The sequence below is a fragment of the Odocoileus virginianus genome, chromosome 13, assembly GCF_023699985.2.
Source record: "Odocoileus virginianus isolate 20LAN1187 ecotype Illinois chromosome 13, Ovbor_1.2, whole genome shotgun sequence".
NCBI lineage: Eukaryota > Metazoa > Chordata > Mammalia > Artiodactyla > Cervidae > Odocoileus > Odocoileus virginianus.
The window spans coordinates 15,572,930-15,596,373 of record NC_069686.1 but is presented as its reverse complement, the minus strand read 5'-3'; the positions used below and the strand labels follow the sequence as shown (position 1 = coordinate 15,596,373).

The window sequence follows — 23,444 nt, the reverse complement described above, 5'->3', positions numbered from 1 at the left end:
TCAATATAAAGCTTGCCTTACCAACACCAACATAAGTTCAGTATGATTCCCTCCCCTAACAACGTTAATGTAAACAGGAAGGATGTAAAACAGAGTGTACAAAAGGCGCAGCAGTGAAGACGAGTGACTGCAACTCATGTTTCAACTGGGTAGAGTCCTCTTGCCCTTCACTGCTCCACCTACTATATCTCACTCATGAGTAGAAATTCTAAACTATATTCCAATTACAACTTTCCTGTTTTTAAATAGAAAACAGAACAATTATTCTAGAATGATTACTAACGGCCAGCCAGGTCCTTATAGATATCGACAGTTTAAGACATCTAGAAACTCTGCATGCACACTAGATGTGTCATAAATCACACACTAAAGAATCACGTATTTTTTTAAAAAACAAGGGTGAATAAAAATACTGGCAAATGGAGTGAATGGAGGCAGCCCTTTGTATTATACAGATCCTAGGATGTTTTCAAAAGAACCTTAAAACTCTTCAGCAAGAACTCTTAGTTCCTATATTAGAAATGAGTATTTTGGAAAATGTTAAATAGAGGTTCATCAATTTTAAGGAGTCAAGCTTTCTGGAAATCTGAACTTCAGCATTCAAAATACACAAATATTTAGATGTTCCTTCTTAAATTGCTGCCAAATTTCTTTAACCTAAGGAAAAACTGAGGAAACAGGTTGGCAAGCGCCATCTTGTGGACTCCTTAAGAAATATTCTCATCATCATCAGTACAGCTACAGAAGCAAATCATTCTAAATATTCAAAACAATACTAAAACTGTTCTCAATATTCAAAATGTTACTTTAAGTCAAAGTATTTGCTAAAGGCTAACTTTCCAGGGTCCAAACACCAGTAATTGTAATGAAGTACATTTGTGAATTTGAGGTTAAGATATTTCTTCTAAAGCACTTGGAAGTTATTTATAGCCAAACCATTACATTGGATCTTAGCATCCTCAGGAGTTAGGCTGGAAAGATATTAATATATTATACAATAATGAAGCTTGAGAATTTTACACACCAAAGGAATTTTAAAAGCATATAGTCAGTGGAGAAGTTAGAATAATTCTCCTAATTTTGTAATGCAGCAAACAAAGTTTTAGGATAGTACTTTGCAAAATAGAGGCTCTTTGTTGTTCATAAAAACATCGAGAAAGTTAACAAGAATTCTAAAGTTTAGGGGAATAAATAAATACATCCATAGATTCAGTGTGTGTGTCTCAAATGCAAAAGTTTACAAGCTTAATCTGGAGTTAAGGTGCAAAGTACATGGGGAAAAAAAATCAAGAGACTAATGGGAAGGAAAATGCCCCAGAGTCATGTTCATATGATTATTTTTAGACTTAGAAACAGCATATTTTTTTCCATACATTAAAGATGAAATATTAACACTGTAAACTTACATAGTGGCCTAGAGTTGCCTCACCACCAACTCCAAAATATATTTTCTTTGGCCCACCACAAGTAAGAGTTTTATACCCACCAAAACTCTTTCTTACTGGAGTTTTATGAATGACTATTTACAACATGGGGCTTCCCAGGTGGTGCAATGGCAAAGAATCCACTTGCCAATATAGGAGATGCAAGAGACTTGGGTCTGATACCTTGGTCAGGAAGATCCCTCTAGAGTAGGAAATGGCAACCTGCTCCAGTATTCTTGCCTGGAAAATTCCATGGACAGAGGAGCCTGGAGGGCTATAGTCCACGGGCTCACAAAGAGTCAGAAACAACTGAGCACACACAAAACTGGGGAAAAGAATTTGAAAAACAGGTAAGAATTTGGAAAAAAATAACTACATGTGTATGTATATGTGAATCACTTTGCTCTACACCTAGAACACTATTAATCAACTATACTTCAATATAAAATAAAAATATTTTTCAATTTTATTTCATCAAAGAGTAGTAGTTTGGGACTTTCCTAGCAGTCCAATGGTTGACTCCCCTTCCAATGCAGGGGGCATGAGTTCTACCCCCGGGTGAGGAAATAAGATCTCAAATGCCATACATCATGGTCAAATATATACCTATCATGTGTAAAACAGTAGGAAGTTGCTATATAACACAGGGAGCCCAGTCTGGAGCTCTGCGATGGCCCAGAGGGGTGGGGGCAGGGGAGGGGAGGGAGGCTTAGGGAGAGACGGAATATATATAATTATGACTGTTTTGCTTTGTTGTATGGCAGAAACATTGATGTAAAGCAATTTTCCAATTAAAAAAAAATTTTTAAGAACTGAAAAAAAGTCACCCCCCAAAAAATTAACTTTTAAAAAAGAAAAAAAGTTGTAGCTTGCATTGTAAAAGCGCTCTCATTTCTTGTTGGGAAAAAAAAAAAGTACTCATTTATTTTAAATGTAACCTTACTACTAAGAAAAAAAAAACTACCTGGGATAGATCTTTTGCAAATTATCCAACACTAATACACATATCATACAATAACGTTCCTTCTTCTTCAAGTAACAGAAAATAGCTTATTATAGGACCTGAAAACACTGGATATTTTCTGTAGAGACTTCTTACTAACTTTTGATGAGGTGATAATTACTTCAAAAAATCATTTTTAAGTTTTCAATTGTCTCTGTTTTCCCTCAGGTCGATTATGATACTTGAACAAGATGAAAGGAGAAAAGTTTTGATTAGAGGAGTGAAGTCAAAAGGCACCTGGAGCTGACGGAGGTCTCACCCGGGCATCGCTGGTCCTTCCTCTCGCCTTTCCCGAGCTGTGGGAAGGAGTGAGGAAAAAGAGAGCAAGAGCTCCCCCGTCTGGAGACACCTGAGCACAGCAGGTGGGGCAGAGCGCGGCACAAGAAAGGCTCGCCTCTCTCCAGAGAACGACAGAGCCATCCGTCTGAAAATTCGAGATGACAGGCCTCTGCCTCTGAGTATTTGGTAAGTCTCCCTACTGTACAGCAACCTCTGTTTCTTCCTTTCTTTTTATTACTGTATTATTAATCCATCTTATTCTTTTTTTCTTGTTCTTTATCCTTTTAAGTTCAACTGAAAGAGTGAACTGACAAGTTGAGAATCACTTATTATTCAGATTATAGAACTTAAAAGTCTCTGGTTCACTTTTAAACATTATGAGTAGAAAAAAACGCATGAATTTTGCTTTTACAGCTCTCATCTTTAACAATATATTTTGCATACATACATAATGAGCACTTCTAAAATCTGAGAACATTAACAAATGTCATCTGAAGACTCATATATCAAAGGATCACCAACAACAACTGATAAGAGTGGCAAAATCAATTTCATAAGCAAATTTCACAACTAAATGAAGTATTATTGTCAATACATAAAATCTCCTATAAACCACTGACCTCACCTTTCTGGGTTTCAGCACATTCTGAAAAACAATCAGTAGCATGAGCTTTTGGGACAAATGCTTACTGACTTCTATTCAGCAATTTTAGAAACACTTAATTAGCCAGTTTTTAAACGGCAGACCAATATGCAAACATCCTATGAACTTGGCTAATGCACCAAGGTCTGAAAAGAAAGCTGAACAAAGCAGGGCTCTTCACCATCTCCTTGCTAATGGCTTGAGAAAGTCTAAAAGAGCAGAGAACACATGTGAAACCTGGAGAACTCATCATTTCTCTTACCTGAAAATGGTCTCTCCAGCAGGATATTCCATTTTCAGGTGAATATGGACACAATGCAACATTAAAGGACCAGCAAGTCAACCTAGATTAACCAGCCCTGTGTTTGCAGAAACTACTGGTTAGTGCCCCTTCTCCAGGATTAAGATGATTTTTACAGACAATAAAGCAGTATAAATTTGACCAGAATTTCACCAAAAACTTCTGGGAAAAGTCACACTAACAAAAGCAAACAATCATAATCAGTACTGCAGAAATATAAATATTTCTTGCTTTAAAGACTGAAAATAAGACCATCAGATAACAAAAATATATGAGAGATTCTGAGATATGCTTACTATAAAGTATTATAATTATAAAGTTATAGAAAAAAACTAGACTGCTTTATGTTTCTACCCTGGATATTGTTAAACTACATAAGTACTGGGGTGTAAGAACTCTTTTATTCACTTAAATATTTTTTTGAGTACCCACTGCGTGTGACGCAATGTGGCAAGTATGGTAAGGAGTACAGAAATGAGAATGACTTTTCCCTTACAGAAACCATCAGCCTAGAAAAGATGTGATAAAGATACATAACTACTGTCAAATGTCACAGGAGATTCATGGATAAAATGATAACGAGTTCAGAAGATGAAGGGATTTCTTTTGAATGGGTGGCAGGAGGTGGAGAGCATCAACTGTGGTACTGAGAGAGCTGAATATAGAGAAAGGAATAGATCAGAGGCTACTGCAAAGATCAAACAGAGTTCACAGCTAACATGCACTAGAGACAAGGGAGAGAGGATAGAAAGACAAAAGCTAAGGATCCGGGGCTGGGAATGTGTGGAGCTGGAAGTCACTACAGGAAATCCTGACACAGATTTGGAGGGCACGGAAGAGCAGAGTTGGAGATGGAGAATTGGGAATCACCCACCCACGGGCACCGCTGAAGCCTAGATACTCCCAAGTGAGAAACGAAGGTCCATTCTTGAAAAGCAGTGATGGGGGATCAAACGAGAGAGAGCTGCGGAACAGTGAAAGACAATAGAAAAGACAAGAAAGAAAAGAATAGTTGGAGAATACAAAACTTGAAAGATGAGAAAAAACATTTACTAAGGAAAATTATTAAATGTATTTTAATGTGAAAAAAAAAACATTTAAAGAAGACAAAGGCAATCAAAAACAGCAAACAGTGCAAAGATCAAACATGAGGACTAAGGAGAAGCCACTGTTTACTGGCTACGAATTGATAAAGCACTTCCAAACAGAAGCAAAATGTAAGGGAGTAGTTGTGACAGGAGGCTCTTCTTGACCAAACTTTAGTCAGGCTCCTCTAAGCCCATTTCTTAAGGGCTCAACCTTGATCCCCAGCCTTGTCAGGCCTGCACTGCCCAGTTTAAGCAAGACCTCTAAGTTACTTTAGAAAGAATCTGCCACCCTGGATATCCAATCCCTCCTGATATCTTAATCAAAATTCCTTACCCCTCACTCCTGATATCTGACCACCTGGCCTGCCCTCAGCAAGAATCCTGTTAGGTCAGTTTAACAGGAACTCCCCCTACCCTTGTTTCCTCTTAGTAATTTTCCATCCACTGATCACCCCCCACCAACCTGCTCCTTGACTTAGAACACCCCACTTGTTCTCATATTCAGAGTTAAGCCTCATCTCTCTCGCCTATTGTCATAGTCTTGACACCCACTGCAATAGTCTTGATGAAAGTTTTCCTTGTTGTTTTAAGTGTCAGAAAAGTTTTCCCTTTCACAGTTGTCCATCTTTTTTCACTAGAGAATGAATGACATTCACAAATGCCTTATAATCAATTATGATAAAATGCGGTGGCTGGGAAGAGAGGGTATAGAGGAGAGTGAAAGAGCAGTTGTGGGGCACATCAAATGCCGTTTCAATAGATCTCCGGTAAGAGGGCCTCTCAAGACTCAGGACGGCTTGGGATGCAAGGGTTCCAACGTCAAGGAAAGGCTTTCTCACACGGGACAGGAAAGCACAGCTATCATCGGGAGGAAACCACCCAGGATTCAGGGGAGAGGATGAAACTGATACAAGAAAAAAAAAGGAATTCCCACACTTGTTATTTTCAATCCCCTTACATTGTCTTCTTTCGGAAACCACCTCAAATTCTTTCTTGAACAACGAGAGGTATTAATAAGTAATAAACAAAAGTTTTCTTTTAAATCTTTCCACTTAAAAATATGAATGCTGAAACTGTTGTTTTTACCTGCTCTTCTAATAAATACACCAAAATAATAGGAATGTTCCTGTAGCGCACGAATTTATGATTATGAGAAAAAGATAATACTATTTTTATCTTCAGATTTCTAAAAGGTTATTAGCCATTTTCATACTGAATTCCAATTCAATTCCAATTCAATTTGATTATGTTCCCTACTGTGAGGGTAAAACAGGAACAAACCAAGCTAAATTATGTGCAATTCTTTTGTACTATTGAAATGAAAATGAACAATAGTTTAATGAAGTGGAATTTGTTATCTAATTACACCAAATAATTTACAAACATCTGTTGGTGGTTAGTAATACTATAGTTAAACCTCAAGGAATCTGCTCCTAGAGAGATTTCCATTTTATTCAAGCCTTTGTGGGCTTCCAGTTGGGGATTCCATATTAAGAGTGTGGAATCAAGGGATGGTATAACAGTTTATTAAATTTTTAAAAAATTAACAAATGAACAAAAAATTATGAAAAATAAAGGGTGTATATCATATAGATTTGGGCCTGAAAATTAACTTCCAAATATAAGAAATATAGTATACTACTGTAGCACTGAACATGCATTCAGACATTTCTTGCTGAGCTATTAAGTAGTCAGTATACATCAACCATGGTGAAAGTGAAAGTGAAAACTGCTCAGTCATGTCCAACTCTTTGTGACCCCCATGGACTATACAGTCCATGGAGTTCTCCAGGCCAGAATACTGGAGTGGGTAGCCTTTCCCTTCTCCAGGGGATCTTCCCATCCCAGGGATCAAACCCAGGTCTCCCACACTGCAGGCGGATTCTTTACCAGCTCAGCCACCAGGGAAGCCCAACAATACTGGAGTGGGCAGCCTGTCCCTTCTCCAGGGATCTTCCCAACCCAGGAATCAAACTGGGGTCTCCTGCACTGCAGGCAGATTCTTTACCAGCTGAGCCACGGGGGAAGCCCTCAACCAGGTAGCGGGCGTTAAAGACAGAAGAAATCCACAGCTTTCCCATTAGAGAAGTTCATCTAATGGGCTACACAGGGGAATACAAATTAACCATTTTCTCACCACATGATAAGTGCCAGGGCAGATGGGCATACAGCACTACCTGTGCAGAAAAGGTGCTGTGATGATCAATTGTGTCTGACTCTTTGTGACCCCACAGAATGTGGCCCGCCAGGCTCCTCTGTCCATGGAACTCTCCAAGCAAGAATACTGGAATGGGTAGCCATTCCCTTCTTCAGGGGATCTTCCCAATCCAGGAATCAAACCCCAGTCTCCTGCACTGCGGGCAGACTCTTTACCATCTGAGCCACCAGGTGAGCCGTTACTAACTCATAAAGACCTCTTAAAAGAGATGACTACTCAAGGCGAGTTTTGCAAGATGGATAGAAGGAAGTAAGGCAAAGAAAGGCCTGCAAAATGATGCCAAAGCCACGCTGGGTACAGTCCCTTCTGGAAACTTCCAAGTTGTTCAGCATGCCTGAAACACAGCCTCTGAGGAGGGGATGAGAGACAAAGCCAAATGGGTAAGGAATGTGGACTTAATGGTGATGAAGGCTCACTGGAGGATTTCAGGTAGAGAACCAAATTATTAGAGTAATAAATTTCTAAAAAGCAGGTCTGAGCTTCCAGTTATGGACTCTAACATAATACAAATAAACATTGAAATAATAAAGGAGGAAAAAAGATAAATCTTTAAACTGAGTCAAGGCTCTCGAGTGGCTCAGTGGTAAAGAACCCACCTGCCAATGCAGGAGACACAAGAGACACGGGTTCAATCCCTGGGTCGGGAAGATCATTGGAGGAAGAACTGGCAACTCGCCCTGGTATTCCTGCCTGAAGAATCCCATGCACAGAGGAGCCCAGTGAGCCACAGTCCACGGGGCTGCAAAGAGTCGGACAAGACTGCGCATGCACGCAAGGTTGTTCATAGGTAAGTATATAGAGGAACAGTCCATTATTAAATGTTTGCTCTTCGTTCATTCATTTAGTCACTCAATAAATTTGGACTGAGCACCTACTATGTGCCAGCCATTGAGTTTACACTCCTTGGTACTTTTAAGTGCCATGAGGACTGAGGCTAGATCTGATTATATTCTGGATGACCTCCCAAAGGAGAAGCAAGCATTGCCAACATGTTGGCCAGTGTTCTGTTTTTGGTGTTTGGTTTTGTTTTGTTTTTTTACATTTTCAGAGCATATTAGAAAGTAGCAAGCGACCAGCACTATCAGAAGTCTATCTGGTCACCACCATACCTCACTGAACCCAGTCTCAAGCATGCTCAGAAGGTCTACAGTGGCCTGTGGCAAGTATTCAACCACACATACAAGCAGAAATATTGCAGAACCACTTTTTCAAGTGGGTTGACAGACTTGTGAAATAAACAAATGGAGAAACTCTGCTGATATCTTGGATCTTTGCTAGGATTTACAGTAACAGTGACAAAATTAGCTACTATGTATCTTCAATGACTGTATTAAGAATCTTAGATACATGATCTCATTTATTTCTGCAGGAAATTAATAGCCCCTGTTGAGATATATGGAAAATGAGACTGGGACATCTAGCTGACACTTGGCAGAGAAAGGATTCAAGGCAGCTCTTACTTCAAAATCTAAGCCTTTTCCTCCACACCACATGCTATGGCAGTATCCACTACAGGCTTGTGATTTCACTCAGAGTGAAATCTGAAGTCCTCACTGAGGTTTACCAACAGGGCCCCCGTGATCTGTGACCCCAGCACCCCGCCTCCACCAGATGCCTCTCTGCCCTCACCTGCCAGCACTGCTGCTGGCTCACTCTGCTCCAGCCACGCTGCCCTTCTTCCTGTTTCTCAAACTGGCTAAGCACAGCCCTGGCTTAAAGCCTGTTCCATGAGGCGATTTCCCATCTTCATGTGGCTCTTTCCCTTACTTCCTTCAAGTCTCTGCTCAAAACCCACCTTTGCCGTGAGGCTTTCCCTGACCACAGCTTGCCCCATCCTCTTCACTCTGCTTCATTTTTCTTCACAGCCTGAGCCCTCTGGCACATTATACATTTTCCTCTGCGCCCTCCACTGCAAATATAATTTCCTTGAGGACAGGAACTAATAAATACCTGGCACATATTAGGCTCTTGATTCATCAAACATAAGTAAACAAATCACTGAACAGGAAAACACACCCCAGGCCTCAGAGCTACTCCTCAGGAAAATTACGAGAGGACGTTCCTGTTTCTGCCTCCTTCTCCCACCCTACCGTCCTCTCCTTCCCCCTCATGTCAGATGTCCTGGGCTTCTATTCACACCACCACCTACAACACAGGCCCCCTTTGTAATGCCCTCTCTCCAGACAAACACTTCTGCACTTTCTTTTTCCCCTACAGTGTATTTCCCTCAGTCAAAATGCTTGTCTTACTACTTTAAGATCTTCAGTCCATAAATTAAAATCATTCTTCTATGCATATGATGATAAGCATCTATATTTAGCATGTTATTCCTTAACAGGTAATATACTAAAAAAATCATGCTTTAATTTTAATACAATGGTGTAAAATTCATTCACCATAAAAGGCCTGCAGGGAAACGTATTTCAGTCAGGCAGGTATTTACATAGCCCTTAAATGCACAGCTACCCACCTGTCTGCTGTCTGTCCCATCTAGTACAAGCAGTTTCAAATCCTAAAAGTATCTCTGACAAAGTAATGTCACAGCCATTAAGGACCTGAAAAACAAAGTTCTGTAGAAGAGGTACAAAACAGAAAGCTAAGGGCTGAAGCTATGTGCTAATCGGAGAAATGGGAAAATCAGGCAAGTCTAGCAGTTTAAAGAAGAGGATTCATTCTGTTTTTGAAATGTCAAGTTTGTGGTCAGAAAGATCTATCTATTCCAGCGAGATAATATATTTCTTGAACAACACCCTTTTTCTGTTCGCTTTACACCATGAAATATATAAGGTAAAAGGTCAGAGTGGAAAGAGAAAGGAACCACTTTCAGAGCAGCTGGGTGTAACACAATGAGGTGGCCCCACGCCACCATCAGCTGGCAGCAGGCCGGGCCTGACTCATCTTCCCTTCTCCCACAAACTGCTTCACTGGCAGCCGTAACTCTTTCCAAGAAGTGCCTGCTTTTCTAAATTTAAAACAACCATTCAAAACAGGTAGGGGTATTTTAACCTATCAGTTTTTGGTTTTTTGTTCCTTGGGGAATAAAAGGAAAAAAAAAGACTTTCTGAAAACATGGACAGTTCTAAAGGTTCCTGAATATAAAACCACTTTTTAAAAAATAGTCTTTGCTGGTTTCCACAGTTTAACTGAAGTAAATTTTCCTTCCATTCATTCTGATTTCCTACCCTCCTCCCACAATTTTATTAATACAATCTTACATTGAGATATAATCCACATACCATAAAATTCACCCTTTTAGACTATACAAAGCAAAGCTTTTCAGGATATTCACAAAGTACTCATCCTTCTTTTTAAATATAAGGAGCTAAATTAGGAATGTATATTTGTAACTTTATTTTGTCAGACATGATTCTTTTTTTAATATCACTTTCCAATGTAAAATATGGTCACATCGCTCTGCTTTCTTAGTTTTCCTACTCTGCCATTTTAAGTACAGCAGGATTATATTGATATATAAAAAAAAAATCAAAGTTTGCAGGAATCATTTCCTATGTAAGAAAGACTTATGATTAGTAATAGGTTGTAAGGCCAGGCTTGAGAATTTGACTTGCATTGGGTTAGAAATTAAGTACAGTGATTTCATTTAGTTTACTGTGACTGTGAAAGTTGCTCAGTTATGTCCAACTCTTTGCAACTCTATAGACTGTAGCCTCCAAGCTCTTCTGTCCATGGAATTCTCCAGGCAAGAATACTGGAGTGGATAGCCATCTCATTCTCTAGAGCATCTTCCTGACCCGGGGATGGAACTTGGGTCTCCTGCACTGAAGGCAGATTCTTTACCGTCTGAGCCACCAGGGAAGCCCCTTTAGTTTATATATTACAGATAAAAAAGTGTTTTAAAGATACTGTTACTGATCTTCATATAAAACTGAGAAAACACCAATTCCCCATATCAGGAGATATTATTATTACTGGATGGATTTTGAGAAAAGCTACACATACCCCAGCCCAATTAAGGAACTCTGTGTTATGGCTGCTCTCAAGATGAAGCACACTGTTAAAATTTAGGTTAAACCAATCTGGTGAAAAAATGCATAACTTATTATATCTATGTCACTCCTTCAGAATTATGTGACATATAAAACAATATTTTCTAATTCTCTTATGATTGCTTTAGATTAGTCTCAAGCATGTATTCTCAATGGGGGGGTAAGACTGCCTCAAAGGAGCAAAACTTGGCTTCCAGGGGTCAAAGAAAAATTACTCTCTTTATGCATAAAGCAAATATACATACAGTCTATAAACAGAATCTTGGTATTAAAGTTTCATGGAGAGATCAATTACAAAAAAAATGTGTAAAAGACTTCTTACAGGGAACACATGTAAATCCATGGCTGATTCATGTCAATGTACAGCAAAAACCACTACAATATTGTAAAGTAGTTAGCCTCCAACTAATACAAATAAATGAAAAAAAAAAACTCCTTACAGAAGGTGACTCAAAAAAAAAGTTGAGAAATACTGATCTAAAAGAAACTAAAACTCTTAGTAAATACATTAAAAATTTGTCATTACACTTATCACTATCTTCTAAGATTAGAATGCTTACAGGATGGTTATTGCAGGGACAGATGTGACTCAAGATGGCATCCACCAACATTCCTCTTACACTGTACACAGATGGTGACTATTAGAGTTATAACAACTATAATTCTTTTATCTCTCTTACATAGTACCAAGTCTCCAAACATTAAAAGAAAACATTTTAAGTTGAGACTTTAGGCTTCTGACACCAGTAAAAGAAAGAATATGGACAAGCATTTAAACAAGGATGGTGATTTTAACGACAGTTAAAAAGAGGACACATTCTAAGAAAAGTAGCTGGGCTTTCAACATCAGACCACCCTGCTGCTTCTCATATCCTTTGATGAGCAATATCTGAAAAATCAAAATGGCAACAGAGAGTATATTCAAGTGTAAGTTTCCTATAAAGTGAGCTTTTGGTCAAATAAATCATTCTGAAAATGTGCCGTTGTCTGCCAGGACAGCCATGGAAGTCAGAAAATTTGATAGCTCTATCACAACAAATACTCTGTCCCTATTTAACTGCTCCAAAGTCGCTCTGAAAAGATACCCACAGACAGGTGTGTCAGGATAGTGAACGATGCCAAATAAAGAAGCATAATGAAGAGTTTCCATGGGAGTAGGAGAGACTGAGGAAAGAATATAAGAAATTACAGCGAAATCCTAAATATCAGAAGTGATCGATGGCAGTGATGATAGGGACTACATGGTAAGAAGAAAAAAGGGGGGTGGGGTGGGGAGAGCAGGGGCAATGCCAGAGCCAGTTCTACTCAGAGAGTTATTCAGGTTTGGCGAGCTTAGCCCAGCTGAATTATAACTGAGTTCCCAATCTCACCAGCTGTCCTGGGCTGTAAACCAGAGCTCCATTTAGCTATAAATGACAGAAATTCCTGCCAAGTGATGACCTGACAGGATGCTTTTCCCCCAGTTCTGTCAACTAGGGCTCCACTAGTGCAGCAAATCAGGATATTCTAGCTGGTACATCAGCCAAAAGATTCTAAACTAGATGATCTGAGACCTTCCCTCTAGTCCAGCAACTGTCAGACAACATGTACTTCTCTGCCAGAGAAGTTCTAACAAAGCCCACACGGAATTAGGTAGCTAGATGCAAACACTAGCTCTGGAATGTCAGCTCTAACACAGGGACCATGTTTCCCGCACACTGCTATAGATGTTTGTCGAACAAATCAGGAAGGAAAGGAGAGTGACCAGAATATGAACTACATTTGGAGAGTTTTTAGGATTTGAGGATTTAAAAATTATTTGTATTTATGCTGATGACTGGTTCATTTGAAAGATGAAGAAAAATGTTTGCTAATTCCTGAACCTTCAATAGCACTCATTTTCAACTCCCAAATGAGACTGAAATAATGAAGGACTGGGATCTGGTTCTTCCATTCTAGAATAAAAAGGAAATTCGCATTAAAAATGTCTTTTTAAGCACAAAGGTGATTAATAGTGAAGACAATATATAAGACAGTCTTCACTCTTCAGCTTAATTTGACAGGTATTTTACTAAGTTCCTAGAATGTACTTGGATAGAAAAAATGTATATAAATGTAAAAATGTATTAGGTAATTTTAGAGGCTCCCCTTTTTAAAAAATGAATCTAACTTTCACTTAAAGTTTTTTCCTGTAAAAAGAACATTCTTTACAATTATTAAAAAAAAAAAAAAAAACACCTAGATGGAAATGTAAAACATAAAGCAAAAACACTAATACTCTATTGCTGGCTGCAATAGACACTTAACTGTGTCCTCCTGAAAAGTTCATATGCTGAAGCCCTAACCTGCAATGTTAGAGATGGACCTTTGGAGGGTACTTAGGATTAGATGAAGTCATGAAGGTGGGGTCCTCATGATGGGATTAGTGCCCTTGTAAGAAGAGACCAGAAAGCTGCTTTCTCTCTCTCTCCATCATATGAGGACCCAGCAAGAAGATGGATGTCTGCAAGTCAGAAAGAGGGCCCTCATGAGGAAGTAAACCAAATGACACCTTGGTCTCAGACTTCCCAGCTTCCAACACTGTGAGAAATAAATGGCTGTTGAGTAAGCCACCCAGGTTTTGCTATTTTACTACAGTAGCCCAATCAGCCTTAACTGCGTAACCAACTAACACACCCAATATACACAAGACAGTGTCCTGGCAGTGGTTACTTCGGGGAAGCTTAGGTAGAAACTCTATGGAACTCTGATCATGATGATAAGAAGGTCACACTTATCCAGTGTTTTGTTCCTACCTTCTCTTCACCATCTCATAGAACTTTATTTCATTGTTCCTCAGCTCTAAGTTGGTCATTAAGAAGAGATATGAGGCACTTCTAAGGCCAATTAATTAAAAAGCAGTAATATCTAAAATAAAATCAATTTCTTCTAACCCTTGGAGACTGCTCTTAGCATATTCAAAGAACTATTTTGAACTCAGCAAGTTTGAGCCAATCTACTATTTTATCATTAATGTAATAGTTTTCAAACTTTATCATGTGTAAGAATCACAAGGGAGTTCCTTTAAAATCCCCTTCCTCTAAAAATGCAGATTCTGCGGGTCTCTGGACAAAGGAATCTACATTTTAAACAGACATCTCAGATGACTGATGAGTGACGTGCAACTACACTTGAGATAACTGTTGCTCTATCATTACTGAGAAAATAGCCTCTGAACAGAAATATACTTTGCTTTACAATAGAGACATATTCTTAAAAATTGTAACCAAATTGGATTTTTAAACCAAATTCTATTTTCCCACAAGATGACTTTTAAAATTTTAAAGACACTTTATTCATCCTAAGAGGTGGGAGTGGTTTCTTTCACCTTCCTCAAGAGGTCAAATTCCATGCTCTTCCTTTTCTCACCTCCCCTTCAGTAGTTAAAAGATTTAATAATTTAGGAATTCATTCAAAGGAGTCTCATTCGACACTCCAGGTCTCCCCAATTTATCCATTTTATTCATTGAGAATGTCAGTCTTTTAAAAGTCATTGATTCGTAAATTATATCTTTGAAAACAAACCTTGAAAATGCAGACTATCTCTTTAAAAAGGTAAATGAATTTAGTCAAAAACAGTTTAAAAGAGAATTTTCTACAGTAGATTTTACTGCAATGTATTAGCTACAACAGTGTAAGATAAATGCTTCTTCAAAAGAAAGTATCAACTATGAGTAAAGTGTTCCATTAAAGTTTAACTCTATACCAAAAAAGTTCACACTTAAGGAAATACTTCTACTAAGTAATGCGTATTTGATTCAAGGTATTGGAAAATAGGAGATTTTTATTATCCCTTTCAGAAAAAGAAGAAACATTTTTTAAAGCACTCATGGACAACCAACAAACACCAAATAAAAAATGTCATTTCTAGTACCATAGGTATTTGAGCGAAGTAATCACAGTCCTAGACGGAAGATGGCAAACTAGATTCTAGTCTCAGTTTTCCCACAAAAAGGCCATGAACCCTCTGAGTCTAAACAACCTCTCTGGGTCTAAATCTAATTTTAAAAATAAAAGTAACTCTTTGATTCCAGCAGATTAACAAACTGAAGTATTTACATCAAAAAGCATTGTAGCATGTGATGCCTGTAATGTGTGTGATCAAATGACACTGTTAAAAGGTAACTGGAAACTTGACGTTGTGATTAAATTACTATCCTGGTAGCCATCAGGTACATATCATTGTACTTTTCTTCTTTGAAAAACTGAACACTTTGATCATCTAAATTTTCACATACTGAATTTTCTTAAAGCAAAATACATATGTAACACAATCTGCTTTTGCAAAAGAAAATAAAGTATTTTTGGTCCTTTCCAACCCATTGTCATTACAGACTCTGGGGACAGGGGAAAAAGCAAAACACCTTTAATTAACTGCTGAAACAATAGTGTCACAGTAATTATATCACAGAAATACTACTTCTTTCGTAAAATGTTCAACGATATACTCCTGAGATTACTTATCTTCAATACCAACTTCCTTCTGTCTGCTCTCAAACGCATTAGAGCAAACATTTTCAATTTTAGCAAATATTAAAATAAGTTCACCACTTATTCTTGTTTCCAACAGAATATACCGAGTCCAAAAAATTCCCCTCAAATCCAACAGGAATCAACACACGCATTTGGCAAATGCAGGAAGGTTGGGATGCACAGACATCTTGTTAAAAATAAATAAACTTTCCAGGATCTTTATTTACCGACTTGAGAAACATAGGCTTGGAAACAGCCAGCTAACTTCGTTCCCAACTTGGCATCTTAGAGAACCCTCCGTTTACAAAACACACAGGACCTCAGAGCCTCCCAGCCCAGAATTGGCCAGGGGAGCACACGCCCATCGGCCCTGCCTGGAGAGGAAACAATGGGAGAGGCGCGAAGGAGCTAGCCCGGCGCCCCGGGCGCCCCAACTCCCCTGCCACCGGCCGCGCCGGACACCGCCCGCGGCGTCCCTTCCCCAGGTGCCCCCACCTCTGAGCCCCGGGGCGCGGCCCACCTGCGGCGGCGCGGGCAAAGGGCTGCACTTACCAAACAGGGTCAGGGCCATTGTAAAGGCGCTCGCCAACTGCTCGCCGCCGCCCGCCGGTCCACGCGCTCCTCTCAGGCTGGCCGGAGATCACCTCATCGGCCCGACGCGCTCACACCTCGGAGGGAGCAAGGAGTCGGAGGGGCGTGGTGGGGGCGCGGGCGCGCGGGGAGGCTGCAGGCCGGGAGGCAGGGGGCCGCTGCAAGAAAAAAGTTATTCACGCGTTATTGTCAAGCGCACCCTGACAAGGGGGAACCCGCTAGCCCTCGGCGAGCCGGCACTTGTCGCTGCCATCTGTGCAAAAGCGGAGCGCGCGCGGGCGCCGGTACCTACGAGGTGGGGAGGCTTGGCCGCGGCGCAATGGCAGGCGGAGAGGCGGCGCCGCAGTGGCGGCGACGGCGGGGAGAGGAGCAGCCTCGCAGAACCCCCGGCGGGGTGCGCTCACTCTGCATCCCGCGGCCTCGCAGACGCCATCTTGCGATAGCGTCTCCCACTGGATCCGCCGCCGCGCCTCCTCCCTTTTTCCCCTTGGGCGGCGGAGCCCCGTGCGTTCCCATGGCAACGGGCGCGCGCGGGGGCCGAGGGCGCGCGCCCCTCCTGCCCCGGGCCGCGGGGAGCCGCCCGAGCTGCTTGCCCCCGGGAGGCGGCCTCCCGGAGCCTGGCAGCAGCAGGGGCGGGGTATGTTTTAGCTGAAATCCCAGGTTTTTCCTTGAATGGGATTTGTGAAGATGCAGAAAGGAGCTGTTACTCGAAAGAAGTCCCTGAAGGATGCTCCATGAATACAAGGACCCAGCTAGGGTCATCTGGGGATCGGGTTCGTGTGAGGATATTCCTTTTCCCTGGCGCCTCCGGGGTTAACGGAGAGTCTGGAGGCCTTGACCCGAAGCTGCAGGACCCGGGCAGGGAGCCTGGAGGCTCTAAATGTTGTGGCACTAAATGTTGCTTTCCCCTCCATTTGGACTTAGGAGCCACTAAGAGTAGTTCTGGTCAGATTATCATATGTGAGGAAACAGGCGTCGGTTAAAAAGCATCTGGGAATACCTAAAATAATGTGTTATAAGGGCTTAAACCTAATTTTCTTCTTTTTACTTTATACCTCTTTGATATTGTCTCGGGGGGAAAAAATCAACATTTCTCACCGACTGGCACTTCTTTACCACAAAAGATTCTTCCCCTGAGCTTTTTGCATTTATCTGATAATCACTGGCAACATCTTTTTTTCTGTTATTTCCTCTGATCGCCTCTGTCTTTGCCTTAATTAAGGAGAAGCCATATAACGCCTTGAGATTACCAGCCAAAAGATGTTCGTGAAAAGCTGAGTTATGATGGGTTTTTGTCGTTTTCATGTAATGTATTCAACAATTCAGTATTCTCTAGTTGCTATACTTGTTTCTTTTTTGTTTTAATCCTCCCTTTTTCTTGTTTCTCTGCTTAGGGATTAGATACTATTTCAGTATCTAATCATGTAAGATTTTCTCTTTGGTTCTCATTTCTTCCTGGCTTTCAGTTCCCTGTTCCTCAGATTCCCTAATATCATTTTCCTTTTTACTTTTGAACTAATTCTTTTAAGAATATTATAGAAGTATCTTTATTTTGAGGATCAAAATCATTATAAAAATGAAAATTACTCCTTCAAATAGAACCACAGTTAATTCATCATCCTTTCACAGCAGACTCAAAGATCAGAAGAAAAAAAAAGCAGGTTGGAAGGAGGAGCCAGCCTTTTGTTTCGTATCAGTTAACTCAAGAAAAAAGAAATAGTAAAATAATTCAACCTCAGTGGTCAAATATTTAAGATGCTATAGGCTTAAAATTTTCTGATATAGTCAAATGGCTCTCCTTTAGCCACTAATATAAACATAAATCTTGAAATCTCCAGAATTTTAAATCTTTAATGAAAAGGACTCGATTTTCAACAGGCTTTCTGCTCATGAAAAATTACAAGCACACAGTTCATGAAGATAAATGAGAAACTCGAGAAGGCTTTGTGGGACAGATTTTAGAACTGGGTAAAGATTGCTGTGAATCTGCTCACACAACTAGACAAAGCAGGATCTAAAGACACCTTTTACTCTCTCAGTCAAAAGTCCCCAAACTTTGAGAGACCTAATTTCCCTTTGAGTCTCTAATAGAAATACTGTCTCCCTAGAAAAATATTTATGTACATCACCAGAATTTTTTCACACGACTTTGGGGAGATTATGAGGGCTTCCCTGGTGGCTCAAATAGTAAAGAATCTACCTGCAATGAAGCAGACCTGGGTTTGATCCCCAGGTCAGGAAGATCCTCTGGAGGAGGAAACGGCAACCCACTCCAGTATTCCTGCCTGGAGAATTCCGTGGACAGAGGACCCTGCAGGCTGCAGTCCATGGGGTTGCGAAGAGTCGGACACGACTGAGTGACTAACACACACAGGGGGATTACAGACTGTTGAGGGAACTAAGGTTAACTCCAGATTTATTTTGTAATCTAGGAAAGTTTTTGCCTTTATAATTAAACTGTTTTAAAATGTCCCTTTCACATAGAAACATGTCATAGTGAACAGAAAAGGACCAAGATCCCCCCAATACAAGATAAGGAATCTGAGGGTGCACTGGTCACAAGGTTTCCAAATTCAGACACTTGTATTGTGGCAGAATTAATTGGAAAAATCTAAACATCTGGTCTCCCTGACCACCTCCCTCACTCTCCATTCCCCCACCAATTTAAATGGTACGTGGTTTGAATTTAAAAAGAAAAAGCTTTTTTAGTATTAGAAGCAGTGTTGCAAGGGGGGTATGTTTTGTCCTCAGCCATTTTGTATGTTTGAGTCTTCTTGTAGTTTGGGAAGCTGAATTTTGTTCGAAAGAATCTTTCTTCACAAGCTCTTCAGCTCAGACCTGTGCGTCCAATCAGGCTGAGAGTAAACATGTTCTTTTCCTCCTCTTTGTTAAGCTGTCTTTGAGAGGTAACAGAGCATCAAGGTTTTGATGCTACAGCTCAGCTTGTTGGTAATTCTCTCATGCTTTGGAGTGACATCCTAGGGGTGACTCAGAAATTAACTGTCCTGTTCTCAGACTTAACCCTCCCATTGTGTAGACAATCCTTGGTTACTGGACCAGCTTTGTACTCACTAATGATGGCTGATCACAGCCGAATCCTAGTGACAGACAGCTTGGCTCAGGTGAGAGCTATCTTTCCCTCCCCTTCCTCTTTTCCATACAAGTCTTAGCACCCCCACACCCAGAACACACAAACACGCACAGACATATCGCCCACACACACCACAAGATGTTTTTAGGATATTGTATTACTTTAAACAATACAGCTGAATGTTGCCCTGTTTCCCTTTTTAAGCATCTAGCTTTCCATAAGTCCTCTGACTTCCTAATGGTTTGATGCTCTAACAAAATGCTCTCTATACTTTACCCAAGTGTTATGTCTTGAAAATAGTATTCATTTTTATAATGTCGTATTATCAGGAATAGCGTATGTTTCTTTTCTCACTTAGCTGGAAACTAAGCAATAGCTTTTCTGCTACAAATTCAATGTAAGGAAGGGTGTTAACCACTTGGGGTGATTATTATGGGTGGAGACTTAGATTGTTTATTAAAAGGGCAAAAATGAATTGACTTTTGAGAACATTTGTTTTCATTCAAAGATTTAATTTTGTGCTTAACACACAAGCACCTAGAAGGGCAAGATTTGTTTGCTCTGTTACTAAATAGTTGTTCGATTTTTAGACCAATATTCTACTCTTTCTGGTTCTTACCTTTCTCATTTGTAAAATAAAGGAATGGGACTAAGTTATCTCTAATGTTCGTCTTAGGTTTGGTTGTCATTCTGTGATATTTTAAAATATTTAAATCAACTGGATTATGGATAAAACAGAAGAAGACTTTTATTTGAATATTTGATATATTCAAAGTGTTGGTATATCTAGTAAATTTAAGTATCTTATGTTACAGTTTCATAAATATCTAGTGTGATTAAGAAGTCATACTTTGTTAAAGCATTGATATGTGATTTCATCTGCAGTATCCTATACCAATGTTGTATTTATTGTATAGAGAGCAGCCTTTTTTTCAGATTTAACAAGATTAAAATTAAAAGAGTGCACTGAACAATCCATTTCAACTGTACTAAAAACCGTTTTCTCATTTTTATTTGTTTTGTTGACTAAACAAAACTTAGAAAACCTTTTGCGTTTTTTTTCCTATATTTTAAACTAATGACTTATCACAACTGTTTTGGGTTTTCATTTTGTTACTCATTTAGCTTCACTCCCATTGGTAAACATTGATTCGTTTCTCAGTTTTGAATGAAGCAGAAATTAATGAGGCAGTTTCTGCCTCACAATAACAAGTTAAAATTATAGCACTTTATCATGTCAACACAGCTTTAAACACTAGGAATACCAGTGCTATTAGCACCGTTCCCAAAATAGTACAGAATGTTTGCTGTTGAAGAAAAATATCACAGGGTGTATTTCTGTGAATGTGATAGAAAATTCTATTCTTCAGTTATACTGATAAAGGTTCAAATTATTTATTTAAAATATTCACAGTATGTAACATTCTCTCCTATGTTTATGTTACCAGTTGAAGTATTTTTTTTCCACAGTGTGAATTTACTTCAAGTAGACTTGGTCTGTTTTTAATAACGTTTTCCCTAATACTTTTTTTTTTTTAATACTTAATCTAGATGAGTCTCCCCACCCTCCTTTTATCTGAGGCTTACCTGATGTTTGTGTGGGATTTCATGATTCATAAGTAGCACTGTCACTGGGCAAAGCCATTTGCTTTACAATGGAGGTAGCATTTACTTTGAATTTAGGGATTTAGACCATGAAACTATGTGTGGGGGGGGTGGTGTGTGGAAAAAAGAATATTTATGTCATCAGCTGTTAAAATGGCCTTCAAGCTTAGATAATTCATATTAATGTTTAGGAGAGTTAATTGTATTCTATTGACCACCAGAGGGTGCCTAAATTATATCCATAGGACCAGTTTTGGATCTTAGAAATGAAATTTGAAAAACACATAAAAATCATTAAGAACTGAAAATGTTTTCTGTTCTCCTCCGTAGTGCTTCTTATAGTAGCAGAAAATAAATCCCACCAAAATTCTGCTAAGAGGAGAGGTGGCTGTTGGCTGGTTGGGCACCAATTTGTAATCGCATATTACTGAGACAGTGCACATTTCTGAGCAGTGCTTGCTTAGTTTTTGTTATATCACCTCCAAAGTTATAGAAGGGCTGTGTGTGTGAGAGAGTGTAGAGGTATAAAGAGAGAGGAAATTGAAATTCAAAAGCAGAATGGAAAGGTTTTCTATCCCTGACCCGAGATAATGGATTTCTTGTTAATTGCTCAGCTTGAAGAGGAAGTCTTAGTGCAGTACATGAGGGGACCACAGGTATTACTATGAACTCTAGGGCAGAATCTTCTGAATGTCATACGTCCTATTTGTAAAATTTTGTGGTAGAATTTATTTTGACAAGTCAAAATGACCACTGGTTTTGAGTGATCAAGGAAAAAGTGTAAAAGAGTTCTGTTTTTAATTTGTTTTGAATACACGTTTAAAATAATACTTATTTCCTGGTAAATAGTAGGTTTAAAATCAAATAAATTTTCAAATACACGCTAGACAAAAGTACAGCGATTATGGCTGCTCTCAAGTAAAAGTTTTTGTTCCGAGCTATAATCATGTTATAGTACTTTAAGCCAACATTTCCATTTGTGTGTATTTTTCTGAGGTCACCAGGCATATCTAATGCAGAGTGTAGCTAAATGTCTATTTGACTCGAGCAGTTGGATTGCTGCCAGATTTTGTTTCCAAGAGGGTATAAGAAGGTTTGGCTACAAATCAATTCTCCCTAACATGGCCATGGTTTTTCCAGTTAATGTGGGTGTCTACAATAAGATGACTTACTCAAGCTGAATACATTGTAAGTTATAAATCAGCAAAATAGCTATGAACTCTGGGTGAGGATTACCCAGTCTCTAATTAAGCAACAGAGCTGAAAAAGAGGGAAGTGTATTTCCATGATTGAAAACAATCTGGGTCTAAATCTTATCTATCCCTGTGATGGATTTTTCATAAAATTCCTTTGTATATTGTTGTAAAATAGGACTTGTATCAGACATTTAGGACAATATGCCAATTGCAGTTTATCCATCCATCCTTCATCCAGTCAGCAAATATTTACTGAGTACCTGTGATATACCAGGCATTGTGCTAGATGCTGGCAAAGGAGTCAATGATGTATCAAACATGTATCCAGATCTTTGAAAATTTGCAGCCCCTGGGGATAAAACTTATAAATGGAACAATGAAAGAGCCACAAGAGGGGCACAGATTAAATACCCTGGGAATTCAGTAGAAAGATTGTTTCCAGCTCATGAAATGCATGAAGGCTTCATGAGGAATAAAGCTTTGAGGTATGGATGGGAATTAGGCAACCAGAAAAGAGAAAGGGAGAGGTGAGGTTTAGATAAGAGGAAAGAGGTAGGCAATTGTAAGAGAAGAATGGCAGGCAGGGCAGTTTAGCTCCAGCAAGGACTCATGGGAGAAGATGCTGGACATGCTGGTAGGGGACATATGTTATAGGATATCCATCTTATACTGCATAGAAACACTTCTTAAAACTCCCTTTCCTCTTTTCCCGTCTGCTGCTGCTGCTGCTAAGTCACTTCAGTCGTGTCTGACTCTGTGTGCCCCCATAGACGGCAGCCCACCAGGCTCCGCCGTCCCTGGGATTCTCCAGGCAAGAACACTGGAGTGGGTTGCCATTTCCTTCTCCAATGCATGAAAATGAAAAGTGAAAGTGAAGTCACTCAGTCGTGTCCGACTCCTAGCGACCCCATGGACTGCAGCCCACCAGGCTCCTCCGTCCATGGGATTTTCCAGGCAAGAGTACTGGAGTGGGGTGCCATTGCCTTCTCCGACTGAGGCCACAGCTATTCTGCAGCCAAGCACCCTAAAACCTCCCAAATTCTCTCCCACACCTCAACCTTTATGGCCTTCATGTGCTCTCCCCATCCCTGTTTTCTGTTATGCAAATTGATCTCTCTGGCTTCTGTTTCTTTTCCTTAACTTTTGACTGGTACCTAAATTCTTCACTATACAGGGAATTCAGGAACTGGCCCAGCAAGCAAAAAATCTACATCCCTGCCTTCTTGCCTTTCAGTTCTAGTCTTTCTCTGTACTTTATCTCAATTCTGCACCACAAAAAATTGCATAGAAGGGCTTCCTTGGTGATTCAGTGGTAAAGAACTGCCTGCCAATGTTGGAGATGTGGGTTCGATCCCTGGTCCAGGAAGATGTCACCTGCCACAGAGCAACTCAGGCAGTGCGCCATAATTACAGAGCCAGGGAACCGCAACTACTGAAGCCCGCATGCCCTTACAGCCACTGCTGTGAGAAGCCCCCACTGACTGCAGCTAGAGAAAAGCCCATGCAG

The 23,444-nt window shown here is 39.9% G+C and overlaps 1 protein-coding gene across 2 annotated transcripts in view; it reads right to left on the bottom strand.

Moving 5' to 3' along the window:
• Positions 1-16,460, bottom strand: part of CHN1 (chimerin 1) — a 202,563-nt gene extending 186,103 nt beyond the window's left edge. The window contains exons 1-2 of one of the 2 annotated variants that reach the window (XM_020889078.2): positions 16,338-16,460; positions 16,007-16,203 (exon numbers count right to left, since the gene is read on the bottom strand). In XM_020889078.2, coding sequence (XP_020744737.1) covers positions 16,007-16,025 — 19 coding nt within the window. In that variant the 5' untranslated portion in view covers positions 16,026-16,203; positions 16,338-16,460. The remainder of the gene's footprint in view (positions 1-16,006; positions 16,204-16,337) is intronic. The other variant, XM_070475995.1, reaches the window with a different exon arrangement.
• Positions 16,461-23,444: the final 6,984 nt, after the last annotated feature.